At 36.2% G+C, this 18,288-nt stretch overlaps 1 protein-coding gene across 1 annotated transcript in view; it reads right to left on the bottom strand.

Annotated features, from left to right (window-relative positions):
• Window positions 1–2,014: 2,014 nt before the first annotated feature.
• Window positions 2,015–18,288, bottom strand: part of LOC149425015 (cell adhesion molecule Dscam1-like) — a 394,348-nt gene continuing 378,074 nt past the window's right edge. The window contains exons 43-53 of the mRNA XM_089647487.1: window positions 18,099–18,278; window positions 15,635–15,823; window positions 15,001–15,189; window positions 14,624–14,911; window positions 14,184–14,343; window positions 12,860–13,011; window positions 11,733–11,939; window positions 10,288–10,512; window positions 9,881–9,953; window positions 3,155–3,286; window positions 2,015–2,256 (exon numbers count right to left, since the gene is read on the bottom strand). Coding sequence (XP_089503613.1) covers window positions 2,205–2,256; window positions 3,155–3,286; window positions 9,881–9,953; window positions 10,288–10,512; window positions 11,733–11,939; window positions 12,860–13,011; window positions 14,184–14,343; window positions 14,624–14,911; window positions 15,001–15,189; window positions 15,635–15,823; window positions 18,099–18,278 — 1,847 coding nt within the window. The 3' untranslated portion in view covers window positions 2,015–2,204. The remainder of the gene's footprint in view (window positions 2,257–3,154; window positions 3,287–9,880; window positions 9,954–10,287; window positions 10,513–11,732; window positions 11,940–12,859; window positions 13,012–14,183; window positions 14,344–14,623; window positions 14,912–15,000; window positions 15,190–15,634; window positions 15,824–18,098; window positions 18,279–18,288) is intronic.

Below are 18,288 nucleotides of genomic sequence, written 5' to 3'. Positions count from 1 at the left end.
CTATGAGGAATGGGTAATGAGTAGGTAAAATAACTTAATAACATCCATCAGATGATAATACTGAAAGGGCCAAATAACCAGAGTGCTAGTTAGAAATAATAGGTTAGCTAGTTAGCTAGCCTTAGCTAGTTCTGACTTCTAGTGAAATTGGTCAAACATTTTCAAAAAGATATAGATTTTTTTTCTTGAACGGAAAAACAATTTCATTGGTCCGTATGCTGCCTAGGAGTCATAAGATCTAATGTAAATTGACAATGTCAGTTTTCTTTTAAATTGATATTTTGCAATAATAAGTAAAAACACATGAAGTAGTTACCAAAATTAGCAAGAATGCTTTTAATGTGGGAAGTTATTATGAATCGAATTTCTCAAATTTTACATAAGATATAAATAAAATTTTTTATTTATATTTTTAAAAGATGATGATACTGTTTTTGATACTATTTCCGTACGTAAGTAAAAACGCAGTATATCTGTTTTTGTAAGTAAAAACACAGGTACTAAGTTCACAAAAATTCTCTTTTTGTGGTGGAATTCAATTATATTGAGAATGAATTTAAACTTTTTCCATTTATTTAATGTTTTTACAAATAATAATTGGATAATTTATGTAGCGCCGTTTTTGTGAAAATCCACCTCAAGGGCGCTGTACCGTTACCGGTTTCAGCTTATTATAGCCATCTTTAGACTGGTACAATTATTCCTTAAACTATGGTTTATATTTACAACATTTAAGGGAAGGGGGTTAATAGTGGTGGTATTTTTTTATTGTTTTTTTTTTATGTAAATACCGCACAAGAGCCGTAACTGCTCCCAAATGTCTGGAGCCAGTGAGACTATAGCATCAATTGAGGTGTGTTGTGAGGCTGAAGGTAGTGGGATGGAGGAGAGGATGGGAAAGAGGAACGTGGGGGTGTACCTGGCTATTCAGACATTGTCACTAAACAATGGCAAAAGCCATTTCAAGCAAAGATTCAATTCTGAATGGTGGTCTTACACCAGGGAGATTCTGAGAGTATCTTTCAATCTTTAATGTTCCCAAGTATACCTACTATATATTATTTTTAAATTAATGATTATTGAAAAACACAAATTCATTCAACAAAATTTTCTTTCGCACGCCGGGATTCGAACCAGCGACCTCCGGATTGGTAGTCGAGTCTTACTACCCCTGGACCACGGAGGCCATTATAAAATGATTTTTTTACAATTATATAGATTTTGCCATCTTCGTTGCTATGTCGTGTTTCACACAGTATTCAAATAATTACCAATTATTTTGTTATTACCAGCAGCAAAAATAAATTAAGTGGAAAAATTGTTTCGATTTATCATCCCAATTTTACGCTTAAGGGTAACGGTTGCGCGACATTTTTCATGATTTTAATTTTTGCAATTATTTGTGACTTAATGGTAATGACTTAAAAAAATAATCTTGCCTTTCATAGCATGCAAACATAATGCAAATAAATTTTAAAAAAAAAATTAAAAAGACTATTTAGATGGGCTTAAATTTAATTTTCAAATGACCAATTTTCACTGTCACACATTTTTCGAATATAATTTTTAATTTCGATACAAAACACATCTTTTTTGAAATGTCTTGCCTAATAATAGCTTGGATTTTTTAAACATAATAGCTTAGAAAGATTATTTTTGTATTATTTATCATTAACTCACAAAAAATTGTCAAAGTTGCCTATAATATTGTGAAAAATTAAATTCTTTAATGGCCTATATTTTGTAATTTAAAACAGAAATAAATAAAGCAGCACTAGATAATGCTATACATTTTGTTTAAAAATATATCATTCAATTTGGTCAAGTATTTTGGTCTAAAATCCAAATTAAAGTTTTGTAAGAAGAAGGCCGTGCAGCCGTTCCACTTAAAGGAAAAATATTTCATGAAGGGAAGAAAAAAATTATGTGAATTAAAAATAACTCAGACACAAAAATTTTATACACTTTTTTATTAGAGTTCAATTTGATACATAATATTATCATAATCCATGGTGTGTATATTTTAACAACAGTAAAATTAAAATATGAAATTTACTATAATTAATAAATATAATAATAATTTTAAATATCATTTACCAGTCTATTCTGATATGTTTCATTTTCATTTAATTGTACAGTCATCCTTATATTAATAGATTTAATAGGCTTAATAGATACATATACTTTATCAACAATGAAAAAATCTATACATGAATAGTACACTCTCTTCTTTCTTGCTCTTTCTTCTGATTATATCTGGAAAAATATGGAAACGATATTAAAATAAGATACAAATTACAAAATTGTTGGAAACGGATTGTCTCAGTCTGAGTTTGAATAATTACTCTACATATTTACTTTAAATTCAGTTAAAAATTCTTGTGAAGCTTTTCTGTAAGTTTCCAAAAAACATCAACTGTATACATATGTTGGGTGCTAATTTGGCTTGTCACTGTGCCACCAGTGCCAAAGGGATCTATCATGCTAGTTTCTCAGAGTAACTAACTTCCATTGAAACACCGGTTAAACATGGACAGCATTTCCACCAGATGCCTGTGCCCCGAAGAATGCAGTCAGTATGTTAAGATAGGGGAATCACTTCAGGTTTTTTCAGGAGCTGCAGACCAGAGGTGGCTGTCAAACTCAACCGTGGAGGGAACTTTTGTTTATATTTAGTGCATTTTTGATTTATACACGGTTAGCAGTTTGGTGTACTATTTGCAGTGTCTGGGGCCCTGTACAGTACATATAGGGTGTTAAGGGGCGTACTTGACTTAACCAGTGATTCCTATTTGGAAAAATTATTTGGAATTAAAAATATAAACGAAATTTTTGAATCCGATGACTATTTTAATGTTTAATAACTTATTTGTTTTTCACAAAATTATGTTTTTTTTAAATTGTACTGTCTTACCAGAAAATGTGTTGTAAAAATAGTAGGTATACCTTAAGCGGTTTTCTTAGAATAGATCAGAGAAATGAATTTTTTATTGATCCATATGGATACGGCAGCACTCAAGAAGTTTTTAAGCTTATGTAAGAATGTTTTAAAATTATAAAAAAATTTAACATAAGAATCAAGCTTAAAAGTTGTGCATGTGGGTTGGTTACTTTTCCCTGAACTGCAAGGACACAGAGTAGGAGATTAGCTCACTTATCAATGAGGATGGTAATGTCGGGTGGGACGGCGATGTTGGAGATGGATTCAAGGTTTGGTTGAGGAGATGACAATCCACTGGAGGCCAGCTCCACGCAGCCTCCGCCACCACCATTCAGATATATTCCACTGAAACATGTTGGTTAAAACTAATGAAGACAGAAATTATTTGCAATTATGTATAAACAATTTGTGTTGGAACTTTAAAAACTAATAATAATAATAAACAGTAAAAATAAATATAATACTGATAACCAAAAATAGTTAGATTGCAGTCAGATTGAAAGAATCTAAGTACTATTGTAAATGCAAATCGACCTCCACATAAATCATATTTTGTTGCCGTTCAGGCAATCGTCACCAACCACACGCATAAGTTTAAGATCTTAATTCGAATGTCAGTGAAACAATCTTATTTGAAAACTTTAAGGACGGGTTGTTTCACAGAATTTGAACAATTCATCAAATTTCAAAGTATATTTTTAAGTTATTTGAATGTTTCTCTATTATTATGCTTGTAGATAAAACTTTGAATTTTACATAGTTAAAAGTTCATGTATTTAAGTATTTATTTTAGCTTTCAAAATTACAGTACCTATCTCAAAAAATAAATGTGTTTTATGGTTTGGTGACTTTTGTCTGGACGGCGATGATTTGGTCCACATTCTAGGAGTTAACAGTAAGTAAAATCGTAAATATAAACCAATACAAATACAATACACACTGTAATAATAAAATGAAGTTAACAAATTCCACAATTCTGTAAACATTGTGGGCCTGACGAATAACCTTGTTCTGAATTTAAATAATTTGCACAACTGATAAACAACCCTTAATGTACAGCGAATGGTTGTTTATCGGTTATGTAAAATTTAAAACACGTTTATTAGTAATTAGATATTAATAATGATGGATTTCTAAATATTTGTCAGTAACTATTTCAATCCCGCACTCCAAACACACTCATTTGTATTAATACTAAGGACAGTTGCTTCGGAGAATTTGAACAATTCATCAAAATTTCAACATTGATTTTCGGGATCTGTTAAAGTCCTATTCAAGTTCTGTTATTGTATCATTATAGGCTAGTTGCTTGACAGAGCTGAAATAATAACAGAACCTGAAAAAATCTTTTACAGAACTGGAAAATTGAAGAATTGTTCAAAATCTCCAAAACAACCCGTTCTAAAAGTATTAATAGTGATAATGATAATAGAATTATCGGGATGGTTTATAAAACTTACCAAGGAATTGGAAATGACAATTCTAGAATTAAGCTGTAAATAAAACCATTGTTATGTTTGGGACTTACCTTTGATTTCCAGAATTGCAAAAAATTAATTCAGTATTAAAATGATTTAACTCACTTGCAGGCAGGACCAGTGATCAAAAGTGCAAAATTAGTTCAATGTCAAAATCGACAGTAAATAATAGTAATCCCTTATCGATCATGGATTGGGAGAAGTTATAAAATAACTTTATGGTTAGAAGTTAACCGCTATAACTAGCATTGTGTGCAAAAAATACTCTAAAAAATAAAAAATAAAACAAAAATAATGTCACTGCAAATCTCTGAAGGAAATTGCTTGAACTCAAAATTTTAAAATAAAATGATGTTTTCTCAAAAATCGTAATTTACAAACAGCACAAAATGTAATAAAAAAATAGAACTCATACATATTCACTTGACTTTAGCAGTCAATTGGGAAGTGCAAAGCTTACGAAATTAATAAACATTTTTGTCAAACAATTTAATTGATTGAATAATATTATATACCTACTTCAAAACAAAACATTCACAAGGCTATATTGCATGTACACGTAATAAGTGCCTACTTGTAGCATTGAGACATACACAAGGTTTTTCCTTTTTTATGGTTTAGGAAATTTCTAAAGCGTGGTCTCCTGCGACCGTTTCCACAAACATACCTAAAACATTACTTCAAACATTAGTGCAAACATTTTTTTTTCGTCCACATTCCGTCTCCTCCGTTTGTTGAAACATTAGGGCGCGGTGGGCGTGACGTAGAAATTTTGTCACTATTTTGTAGATGTCTGATGAGGAAAACGTGGGTGCTCTTATTTTCGCTCTCAACTGTCAAGATGAGTTTTGACGAGGAAGATATTCTAGCAGTTTTAGTGATCGTAGAAATTATTGCACTAGGGAGGAAACATGGATTTCGGGTTCAACCGTACCTTCGACCTCGAAACTTCAATTTATGTATGTATAATTTAATTTATAAATCAGAAATTGAAAATGGTGGAGAGATTTGGTTTAGGTAATTTCTTCCGCGTCTCCGAAACTGATTTCGAAGAATTAGTTTCATTTAGTCGGCAACACATAAAAAAAATACAATGCAGCGAAGCGACTTGATCTCTCCAGAAATGCGACTCGCTGTCACATTACAATTTCTCGCAACTGGGGATTCATATAGATTTATAGATGTACATAGGCTTGTATATGAATCCCCACGTTTGCGCTTTTTCATATTCTAAAGTTAGTTCCGTAAAAGGTCCGAAATCATAGTGACGCACGCAGCAATAACTTCACTTGTCGCCGTCTTGATTAATAAAATCGGTTCAAGTTAAATTGAAACGTCAGAACGATATCTTATTCAATTTTTGTCATTCAATAAAAGTTGTTCAACTAAAATCGCTCTGTCTGAACGGGGTATGACAATGACATATTCATATTCACAGAGAATTTTTTCCATCGGCCATGGAAAACACAAACAGTGTGTTTTCAAACAACGTGTATCGGAACGCCACCTTTTCGAATGTGTGAGGCAATGTTTGTTTAGTATTTGAAATAATGTTGTGGAAACGGTTGCTGGAGACGCGGCTTCAGGCATACAATAATTTTTTGAAAATATTTAGGAATGCAGCGATTTTCTGAAAACATATTTGAAATCCAGAAAGCCGAATATTAATAATTGGTAAACGGCCAAATCAAAATTTTAAAATAGAATAAGATTATTTCTAAAATCTAAAACCACAACGAAGAGCAAACGGTGATATTCTACAGAATTATATTATGAAAATACAACGATTTATTTGCTGGCTTGAACTGTTGTACTGTTTCATTATAACTGTGACTCAGTGATGTTGAAAATGTACATTTTTTGTAACCCATTTTTCCAAAAGCTTTCAAATGAATTTCATAGAAATGTGGTCCATTGTCTATCTTATGTACCACAGGAAGTGAAATACTTTTGCCATTTTGCCATTTGGTTTTTCTGACAGTTGAAAGGTCCCTGTTAAATGCAGATTCCAAGTCCGTTTCAGCTTTTGAACAAATCGTAATCAGCAGAGGAGGACATACTGTTAAGCTTGTCAGCTTAATAAAATTTGAAAGGATGCTGACATGCATCTAGAATCGGTATTTAATGGTGACCTCTCAAATGTAAAAAAAAAACATAATGGCCGTGAATGACCATTTGGTGACTTTGTCACACAGGAATTTCTGAGTAACAATTGGGCCTTATTTATCAATGTGTGTTCAGGGGAGAGTTGCCCTAGTCTCTCGACCAGGGGTGTAACTCTTCTCCTCGGTGCTAAAGGGAGACAAACTTAGGATCATCGAAATAACGTGCCTAAAGCATGTATGTGTAACCGACTAGTTACAGCAACACATCTAATGAACAGAGGCGGTTCCTTGGTATGTGCTTTTGTGCATTGCACTGCTTGTCTTCAGTCGTCATATCGTCGCATTAATTCATAGACTGCGTAACTCCAAATTTTTCGAAAATACGTTTTTAATGCCATCTGGTGTTAAAATTAGACCCCCATCGACTAGTAAAACTCGAAAATTTAAAAAAAAAATTAACCTTTTATATAAACACAAATTAGGAAACTGCGTAAAATTATGGTGCCATTTTTACTCGCGAATACTTCGTAACTCCTTAATTCAGTATTGGCCGGTGAGCCGTGCACGCTTGTTGTGTTTTTGACTGAGGAAATTTATTTAGGGTGTAATAGTTTTACCGTTAAATTAACTGAGATAAGTTGATTAATCAATTTTGAACATTTTATAACCTTAATTTTAATTGTGAAGTCACGAATAGTGTTTTGTATCTGTAGTCTAAACTGACGTCTTCTGCACCATGTGACGCTCTGCCGTAGCTCTCTTGTTTTATGTGCCTCTGCAGTTTCGTAAATACCTAATAGGTCCTTGTTCTGTGATTATCTCTTCTTCAAGGTCACCATCTCTTTGCAAGTGGATCTCCTCCTGATGCATATCCGGATCCGGTTCTTCACTGTCCTCTTCAAACAAACCCAAAATATTTACGGTGGAACGTGCGGCAATTCCATCTCGTCTCTCCTCAGACACAGTCCGTTCTCTGTCAGGCATCTTCCGCGGGTCAAGCACATGTCTTGGTATGCCATCTACTTCGATGTTGTTGACTGAAGTAAGTACTGTCACCCTTCCATGCACGATGTGCATCTCCCATCTACTGGTTTAACCGCAAGAAGATCGCCCACTTAGAGCTCAGTCAATACTTCCTCTTCTATATTCACTTGCGCAGAAGGGTGTCTCCACGAGTGTGAAGTGTGACTATACTAGACAGCGCAATACCTCGATCATCCTGACTTTTTGCAGCCAAAGATTGTACCGAAACACTGCCTGCAGGGATCGCTTCCACTTCTGGCTGCAGTTCTCTTTATTGTTTGATGATGTCGTTCAACTATACCGTTTCCAGCTGGTCGGTATGCCGCGCAAAATCTTTGACGAACATTCCATCTCTTACACTTATCTGTAACACTGTAGGAACAAAATGCAGTAACATTGTCCATGAGAACTACTTTGGGCGGGCCTCTTTCCCGAAACACTTCTTCCAAATGTCTGATAATCGAAGCTGCATTATCTGACTCGATTTCCCGCCACACGGCAAATCTACTTGGACCGCAATCGATAAATGTGAGTAAACATTTCCTACCGAAATGAGTAACATCAACTGCCAAGCGACTCCAGGTTGTCACAACATTAAGATTACCCGCTTCATGGGATGATGGTGGAGGGTCAATTGTCCTGCATTGTACGCAGGAACGCACGCATCTATCGACGTCCTTTCTTCTCGCCTCGGGATCGACCAGCCGGGCAAGATGAAGCGTTCACTTTACTCCAAAGTGATGCTGAGCATGAAGAGTTTCTACGCTTAAAGCACATGTTTGCTCACCAGTTCCACTTTCAAGTCTCTCCCACCTATCTTCACACTCTGAGGAGTCTCTTTCACAACGTTTCCTGTCATGGCTACTCTTTGCCCGGGTCTTGCGAACCCTAGTAAGTACATCAGTTTTATTTCTACAGGACAACAAGGGTGATCGACAATGTCAGATCAAATTCTTCTACAATCTCCTTCATCAACTCCAAGCGTCACTTAATGATCATCTCTGACACGACTACTCCCGGTCAGTGTAGATCTCACCCAGCACAAAACCGTCGCCGAATCTGTAATGATCTCCAGAGTTTGAAGATTTCACTTGAGAGTCAGATTTAATCCCTTAAGGAAGGAAAAGTACCAGCATTTACAAGACTTAAAACAGACATTAGAAAAGGATTACCACTCCTTTAACGATAACCTTCCGCATCATTAAAATCATTAAAATGCATCTAAATAGACTGCCTCGACATACACATACATTGTTGTGTTTTAAAAATTTTCCGCTAGGTTGTTCAAAAAACTGTTCGCAGAAAAGTATGTATCTTTTGTAAAATGCGTATCTCCATTCTCGGTTTTTACGTAAACTTCCTAACTCCGATTTGAAATAGAAAGCCTTAACTTACAAAAGTTTAATGATTGAAAATAAATTTCCAAATATATTATATGTTCGAAACATAAATAAAAAGAATAAGCCGTCTTTCATTTTTTTTCACTACGAGGTTTTTTGTGCCTCCTGTAAAATTTTACATTTGGGAGTTACGCATTCTACGAATTAATGCGACGATATAAAACTTACAATGATATCTCTGTCCCAGTCATCAACATATGAAAGTAAGCTCCAGTCATTATTTGATTATCTTCAGAGTTCAAGACTCCTGCACACACGCCAACGACTTGTGTGTATTCTGATGAGCACAAAACTTTATTTTATCATACTACTTAAACAGCATTCGGCAGTATCGAGACATCTCGGCCAGCCGAAACGGTGAGGTGAGTGAGCCAGATCACACTCTTAACCGCAAATCACGTGTTATACGTAACATATAACTCATCATTATCGAACATGCGTAATCCAATGCTTCTGGAATGAATTCCTTTAGGAATACTAATTTACAATGTTAGCTCTACAACATTTACTCATTTTAAACAGTTTCACGAGAGAATTACCAGTCATTTACTATTGAGATGATTTTGCAAATGCTGACAGTGCCCTATTATTTATTCAATTATTTTACAAAATTTGTCACTTAGTGGAGTGAATTAATTGCAGTACCTTATTAATTAATTTGGTACACCTATATTACATACTAGGTACATTTTAAAATTCAAATGCACTACTGGTAATTTAAGTAATACCGCCTCTGCTAACGAGGGAGATGAAATGGTTTGCATCATCTCCAGAGGTGTAGCTCCCCTCAGTGCTGGAGGTAAACAAATATGGGATCATCAACATAATGTGCCTAAGCGTGTATAACCGACTAGTTACAGCATCAATCTACAGTGTGAGGGGTGTGGGGTGCCAGTGGGGGGTGGCGTTAGGGGGAGAGCTACCTGAGTCTACCTGCTGCATCGAGCCACGCGACCAGGGGTGTAGCTCCTCTCTCCGGTGCTGGAAGGAGATACACAACGCGAACCTGCAAAATGTTGTGCCACGCGGGTTAGTTAAACACTTCAACTAAGGATAATTGAGATTATTTGGATAATTTACTTTGAGTTCTGCATTCAATTTATTTTAAAAAGGAATAAATTTTAGGTTTGAAATCAAAAATTAATTAATTGTATCCAAGTTGCCAAGATGAAATAAAAATTAATAATCATATCTACCGAAAGAATAAATTTAATTTTGAAAAAAAGATATCTTCATAAATAAGGTGATTCATCTCATTAAAAGATCAATTTAATATCAGTTTTTACACAGTTCTTCTACACAGAATTATTTAACTTAATACTAGTATGGTATCATTTCACCTTTGGTGGTTGTATTTCCAGGGCTGTCACTATTGTCCTCCGAGTCGGTGGTAGGGGGGTCCCTGTGCTTGGACCTCCTGTCCCAGCCGGCCCCCGCAGAGGCGCCCCTGCCCACGCTGACGCCCCCGGGCACTCCAGCGCCCCTCACGGAGCGGGGGCCCGCGCCTACCCCGTACTGACTCCCGCGCATCTCCACTGTCATTGCTTTGGAGAGCGTTGACTCGTCTGGAAAAATTAAGAGCGTAACGCATTTAGATAAGAGTGAGAAATGAAACATCTAATTTATAGTGCATGCATTTGGTATTCTATGCACTATATATATTCTATAAGTAGTCGATAATTGAAATACACAGAGTGTTGTGAGGATAAGAACAAATATGATATTTTTTTTAAATGTGTAAAATTTTTTTATATTTTGCATTTTTAACTTCTTGATGGCCGATGTCGAATTTTCACCATGCGCCAGATGATATTTTCATAACAAATTACTTGATTTTGCAACATTATGTTTTTGTAAATTATACCACCTTGCCAGATTATGTGCTTATATTTATATTTACAAAAATAGTACACAATCTACCATAATAGCCTTGTTATATTCACAGAAATTTTTTTTTTTTGTTTCCTTTTCAAATTTCGGGCATGGGGACATGGGCATCAAGGATTTTATCCACAAAAATGGGACGGCATAAATACAGTTTATACACAGTGCATAGAGAGAGAAATTTTTCACACAATATATTCTTAGAAGAGTAAGACACAGTGCATCTAAAAAGACATTTTTCATCCAATGTATTCTTAAAAGAGTAAGACAGTGCATCTAAGAATACATTTTTCATACAACGTATTCTTAGAAGAGTAAGAGATAGAATATGACAAAGTGTGCTAAAGGTGTACCATTGATAGCTCTGTTGTAATCTCTCCCTCTTTCGCAGAAACTTTGCATGCAACAGAAAATGAGATTAATTCGTTGGAGCTTCTGAAAACACGGAATCTTTCTTTCAGACATATGCATCGTATATGATAAAGATTGAGAGCTTACAACAGACATCTCAGCGGTCTAACCATACAGTGAAACACTCTTATAAGGTTTTAAAAAGGGCTGGAAAAAACAAAACTTCATAATTGGGATATATTGGGCCAATTTTTAATTTCAGTTTTCAAGGGACTGAAAAAACTAAACCTTTTAAGAATAAGAACTTATTTTTGTTGATACCTTATAAAGTAGGTTTTACAGTATTTCAAAGGATAGGCGCGCATAGCCAAATTTGGTCACGGAAACATTTTCAAAATCTAAAGAAATCCAAAAAGTCACCCTAATGTCACATCGTCATGCGCAAGCACCTCAGCTTAATGCAACTGTTGCCGTGACAAATGTGACTTGTGTGCGCCTGGCCTATATTAATGATACAGAATGGGGTGAAGATGAGATGATGGACGTCTACCATATTCAAAAGTATCACATCTGTGCAAACGGCGGTGTTTTCTGTGCTGTGTGCTGGGCAGGCGGGCGGGCCCGGCGGCCGAGTCGTTGTTGTCCAGGGCTCCGAATGTGCGGAAGTGTAGCGCATGTTCACCCCCGGAGCCCCGGGCCCCCGCGCGCCCCGAAGTCACCTCTCCAAAAGTGGCGTACGGACTGATTTCGTACAGCTCTAGAAAAGGAAAGGGTTTGTAAATTTTTAGGATCAATTATAAAATAATTCATGTTAACCATCCGCCAGCTGATTCTATTTAGGTAATAACATAATATTAATTTGTTTTTAGCAAGATAATGCTTTTGTAAATTGTACTGTCTCTTACCAGATAAGGTGTACATATTTATAAAAATAAAATATAATCTACCCTAAGTAGTCTCCCCAGAATAGCTTAGAGCAGTGGTTCCCAATTAGCTTTTTGTGAGAATGAGAAAGAGCCCAAACTCACAAGCGCATTGTAGTCTAAATGATAAATAAAAAAGTAAATTAGTTTTTTGACTGCTATTATCTTTAAATTCTTAATCCTTCTTGTTGTTCATGTTAGAATATGGCAATATAAATGCAATTATCTTAGGTTGGCTATAAGGTATCTGTAAACATTGTTTTGTTGGCAATACTGTTTAACCTTGTCCTATTGTCTATTACTAACAAGAGACCTGTCAATGTGTACATTTGTAAGAAGAAGAATAAAGTTATTACTGCATAAAACTGAACCCTTTTATGGAAATAATCACAGTTCACAACACATTATTACATATATGTTGTTGTTCACAACACACTATTACAATATTTTTCCCTACTTTGATCAAATTGATTGACTTAAAATACATTTCGGCTATTTTAATGTTTAAGTGCGTACCCGTTCAAGCAACCTCACTTACCCCTGGGGGTACATACCACTTATTTGGAACCACTGGCTTAGAGAAATAATTTTTTTAATTGTGTCCGTTGAATACGGCGGCATATAAGAAGTTAAACATTGAATGGAGTACATTATAACATTTCTGTAGCAGATGTGAACTATGTATCTACAAAGGGACTGTCAATTATAAAAACAGCCTATTGATATGGTTAAGCAAGTACAAAATATTAGTTACCTGATGAATCATCATTGGATTTCTCGTTTCCGTTGATGGAAGATGAGGAATAGAGCTTCTGTCCATCACGCAACTTCTCCCTCTCCAGATCGTTGCTTTCACTTAATTTTCTATCATCACGCGAGTAGTGGTTCGCCACTAGGCAACGGAATCTGGAATTTTGTCATTAGATTAGTTAGTATATATATATTACATAATTATTTTATTAACCTTTTTGTTCAACCTCTATGAGTAAGGAAAATATGATGGTTGGGAGTTTCTAGGGTACAGTGAAACTTTTTTTTTCCAGTCACTTTTACTGCATTTAGTTCTAGTCACTAAACTGGTTCTAGTTTGGCCATTTACCAATGAGGGTCATCGTATTCTGCCATGCTTTTTTATTTCATTTGTCTTGTCAGTGACATGAAGTTGTACTTTGTGTTGACAATGCCTAGCACTAATAAACAGGTTCAACTTCAATTTGGTTTGAAAAAATATGGAAAAACTAGTAAGTATATTCATTAATTATCCCTCATACACATCACTTTTGTCATATTTTTTACAGTCCAAATTGTTAGTTTTTCCCTAACATAAAATCTGGGTATTATTTGGACAAGCTGGAGGCAAATCACGTGACCATATTTGTGGCACCAGGAGGTTTTGAGAATCCTATAAATAATCACTGTACACTGACCACTGAAGAACGCACATTGAAAAAACCAGACCCTGAGCAAAGTTTGCAAATGTAAGAAGGCAACGCTTTGCACGGCTGTCCGTTATGGGACTTTTCTGCGCAGAATCGCCTGGCTTAGCGATGTTAAAAAGCTAATTCAAAACACCTTTGTAAAAGTATCTAACTAAATAGTGTAGCAAAATATTCAATTTTAGAAATAAGCCCTAACTTTTGTTTACCAGATTTGGGATTAGTAGTTAAGTTTTTTAAGCAGTCATCAATTTGCGCGCTGTTGCAAAAAGGATTGTAATTCATAAGTAGATTTTATTTTCAAGGACTAAATGGTGATTATAACCATGCGAGTTGCCTGTATACTGTCAGATTCATTTATTAACAAATCACGGAAAGGGAGACGATCGCGCCGCGTCCTCACTCCGCACAACTTGGTTTGTTCCATTTTCCTGGATGGCTGGTCTAACAATTTGAATGTCTATGAGTCAAATGGATATTTCAAAGCTCAAAATAAATACAATGATTTACAAATTTCACGAAGAAAAAGGTAGGCAATTTGAAGCTAAAGCTCACCATTTGAATGCTTTTACTGTTCCAGATAAACATTTATTAATTTTGAAGAAATAGGCATAATTTCAAGAAATAACTGTAGATGTATACCGTTGTGTTTTAAGCACCAGACACGCCAGAAGCGTAAGAGCGGCAAGGAGTAAAGTGGCGCTTGCTGCTGGTAGCAGCAGTGAGGAGCTGATGGAACCACTGGATTCCCTTCCTCCGCCACCAGCAAGGGCCACACTCGGGTCCAGAGGAAGAATGCGATCTGAAAAACACAAAAAATATCTTACTTCCACTCTTCATCTATATATATCATGACGGCCTCCATAGTCGAGGGGTAAGATTCTCGATTAGCAACCCGGAGGTTGTGGGTTCAAATCCCGGCGCGCACAGGTAAATTTTATTAGATTATTTTGTGATATTTTATAATTAAATCATTTAAAATAATATAATGCGCATTTGCAGCACTTGAAGATACTCTCGGTATCACCCTGGTGTAAGACCATCATTCAGTATTGAAACGTTGCTTTTAATAGTGTATTTACCTCCATTCTCTTTCAGGGTGTCCACATTGAGTTCAGCAGCAGTAGTGCCGGCATCATTGGTGACCGCAATCTTCAGTTGGTACCACTGCGCGGCTGTCAGCTGCCCAAGGATGAGATTGTCCGTCAGGGCGCCATCGGCTGCGATGGTCCAGTGAGACTCTCCTACGGCCCTGTACTCCACGTTCAACTTGGAGATGGGGCAGCCCCCGTCCCTCCACGTATAGATGTTCAGCTTTATGGCGGTGGTATTAGACGCCACGAGTTCTGATGGTTTTGAAGCAATAGGGGCTGAAACAAAATATAATAGGGTAAAAACACTATTACTAATACACTTTTCTTTTTGAGGTGATAAAATTGAAAAACTTTCTATTTCTTACGTGATCCCCTAGTGCTGGTAGACAGGACTTCGCTGACCACTCCCGCAGCCACCCGATTGTGAGCTTGAATTTTAATCAAGTACAGAGTTCCGCACTTGAGCGTCTCCAAGGCGTAGGTATTTACTTCGGGAGACAGTTCGATAATTTGCCAAGTTAATTCCGTCTCGATTTTATAAAAGAGGGTGTATCCTAAAAACAGAATACCAAAACACAAATAATTTTTAAGTTAGCCTGATAAATAAAAATCATAAGAATTGTTGGTAGTAATCAAAATTGGGGTAATACTTTCATAAAAGATTTTCCGTATAATACCGGGTATTTGAAAGTGTTCTCTTTTTGTCCCTTCGTACAAATAGATACTTACAAGCTATGTGTCTGCGATGCAACCACAAGTTGCCTACTGATTTGCTACTCTTTAAAGCTGCTTTTCGTATACAGCGTTACCTAAATTCTTAACAATAATATTATTTCCTCTATAAGACTACACCCAGTTTTTAGGTACACCAGAAATACAACCTCAAACTTTACTCCAAACCATTCACAACACCGAGAAATGCAGTGTACCCGTCAGCTAGTGTCTTATATTTGTAGTGATATGTTTCAGATAAGCTTAATAAAAAACAAAGTTCTTTACCCAATATTGGAGAGCCACCATTATTTGGAGTTTGCCAGTGAATTTTGATTGTTGATGATGTTGTATATTGTAGGCCTAGTGAAGGTGCAGATGGTGGCATTATTGCAATAACTGTATAAGTTATCGAGTCTTCTCCATAAAGGTTTGATGCAGTACATGTGAAGTTCCCAGATGAAGTGGCATCTAAACCTTAGAACAAACAAAGTGTCTAATTATTACCAGGAAAAGTCGTTTAAATATAAAAGGATTATGAAAGAACCTCTATAATGTTTTGATTACTAACAAAAACAATAAAACATTTCACCAAAATAAATAAAATAAAATAATTTTATGTTAGCCCTATACTGCTACTCTTACCGCGTAAGCTGATCAATCTGGTGAAACTGACAATGTCCCCAGTAACGTGTAGAGTCAGGGTTGGCAGTGATCTGTCCGAACCATTTGAAGCACTCTACAGGGTGAGACAAGGAGATGGATTGGCCTGCCTCTTATTTAACATAGCCTTAGAAAAAGTTATTCGTGACTCAGGCATTGAGAAAAGAGGAACGATATTTGACAACTCTGTGCAACTATTGGCTTACGCTGATGATATCGACATAATTGCGAAAAATCCCGATGATTTACAAGACGCCTTCATAAATCTTGAAAGTTCTGCTAAAAATATGGGTCTTGTAGTAAACCAGCAGAAGACCAAATACATGGCCGTAGGATGTACCCAACAAACCCCATCTCTCGTATGTGGAAGCCAAAATTTTGAAACGGTACCAAGATTCACATACCTGGGCTCCCTGATAACAAACAATAACAACACTACAGAGGAGATCCAGAAGCGCATCGTGAATGCAAACCGCTGCTATTTCCGCCTACAAAAACAAATAAAATCCAGACTGCTTTCCAGAACCACCAAGGTATTAGTGTAAAAAACACTAATTAGACCAGTGCTTACGTACGCAGCAGAGACGTGGGTTCTAACTAAGAAGAATGAGCGAGCACTGGACGTTTTTGAAAGGAAAATTTTGAGGCGCATCTTCGGACCGGTTCTAGAAAATGGATTTTGGCGCAGACGTTATAACAATGAGCTCTATACTCTGTTTAAGGAGCTAAACGTCACAAAATTCATAAAACTGGGAAGACTTTGGTGGCTAGGTCATGTGGAGAGAATGACCGAGCATCAAGAACCAAAGTCCCTGCTGAGCTTAAGACCGATAGGGAGAAGGAGCCTGGGAAGGCCAAGGTTAAGATGGAGCGACAACGTCCTCAAAGATTTGTCTGCCTTGGAGCTTCAAAACTGGAGAGAGCTGGCGCGGGACCGAGATGAGTGGAGGAAGACTCTTGAGGAGGCCTAGACCCACCAGGGGTTGTAGAGCCAAAAGTGATGATGATACTGCTGTCATAAGAAAAAATGGCAGCTATTCTACAAAAATTCACAAAATGAACTATGTATGTAGTATAAAAATACAAATGAGGAAACTATTTAATTCTGAACCTATTGTAATATATAAATCAAAATTATTTGAAATAAATATTGTATGTATTAGGTTTTACATTGGTTTTATGTAATAAAAAAATGCATTTTGCTTATGATGGCAGTACATATACTTTGCTTTAAAAAAATGGTAAATTTTGGATAGGGCCTGACACGCTTATTACGAATAATTTTTAGAAAAAAACTTTATATTCGCCTTAATTACTATAAAAGAAAACTTTTTGCATTTCGGGCGGCGGAAAATTATGCATTTTGATTTTCAATTGCATAAAACCAAAATTCACTTCGCGAATCGATGTGGCGACAACGCGACGCCATTAGGAACCCACTGTTATGTTGGTATCACTGATGCATTAACAAGAGCTAAATACGACCGTTGCTATCTTCGTGGGATGCCGAGGTTTGTGTAATATGGTTTGTGATACAAAGGAAAGTGCCCCTTAATAACGCCTGCTCGCGTCAAGGCAAGAAAAACATCCCAGTTTTCAACTAGTTTACCGGCTACGCTAGGTTTGTGTAACATGGTTTGTGATACAAATCAATGTATCAGGGATACCAACATAACAGTGACGTACCTAATGGCAGCTGATTGCCGCCGCATCGATTCGCGAAGTGAATTTTGGTTAACGCAATTGAAAATTTAAATTCATAATTTTCCGCCGCCCGAAATGCAAAAAGTTTTCTTTTATAGTAATTAAGGCGAATATAAAGTTTTTTTCTAAAAAATATTCGTAATAAGCGTGTCAGGCCCTATCCAAAAATTACCAAAAAAATATTCAAAATAGAAATAACCTCCAAATTCTTGATGAATTACTATTATAATTTTGATTCCGACTTTCCAACAATTCAAAATAAGAATCCATTTGTATTGCCATTAGAAAGAATGTTCCATAAGTATGTTACCTACACCACCGTCACAAAATTACATAAGTACCTGCATGCAAGATTAAGTAGCTAAGTAATGAATTTAATACTCACTATGGATGAGGAGATTTCCCTGCGGCGTCACTTGGTAGTGAGGCGTGTGCGTTATGGTGATGGAGCGATGCAGCCATCTCGCTCTGGGGGAAGGATTACCAACGGCCAGACAAGATAAACTGGCAGAGCTTCCAACTGCTCTTCTGATTGACTGGCTGAATGAAGCTATTCGAGCTGGGGCTGAAAACAT

Source organism: Hesperophylax consimilis, chromosome 3, assembly GCF_061612785.1.
Source record: "Hesperophylax consimilis isolate HC1 chromosome 3, BYU_Hcon_1.0, whole genome shotgun sequence".
Classification (NCBI taxonomy): Eukaryota; Metazoa; Arthropoda; class Insecta; order Trichoptera; family Limnephilidae; genus Hesperophylax; species Hesperophylax consimilis.
The sequence above is the reverse complement of the archived record's forward strand: the minus strand, read 5'-3'. Positions and strand labels throughout refer to the sequence as shown.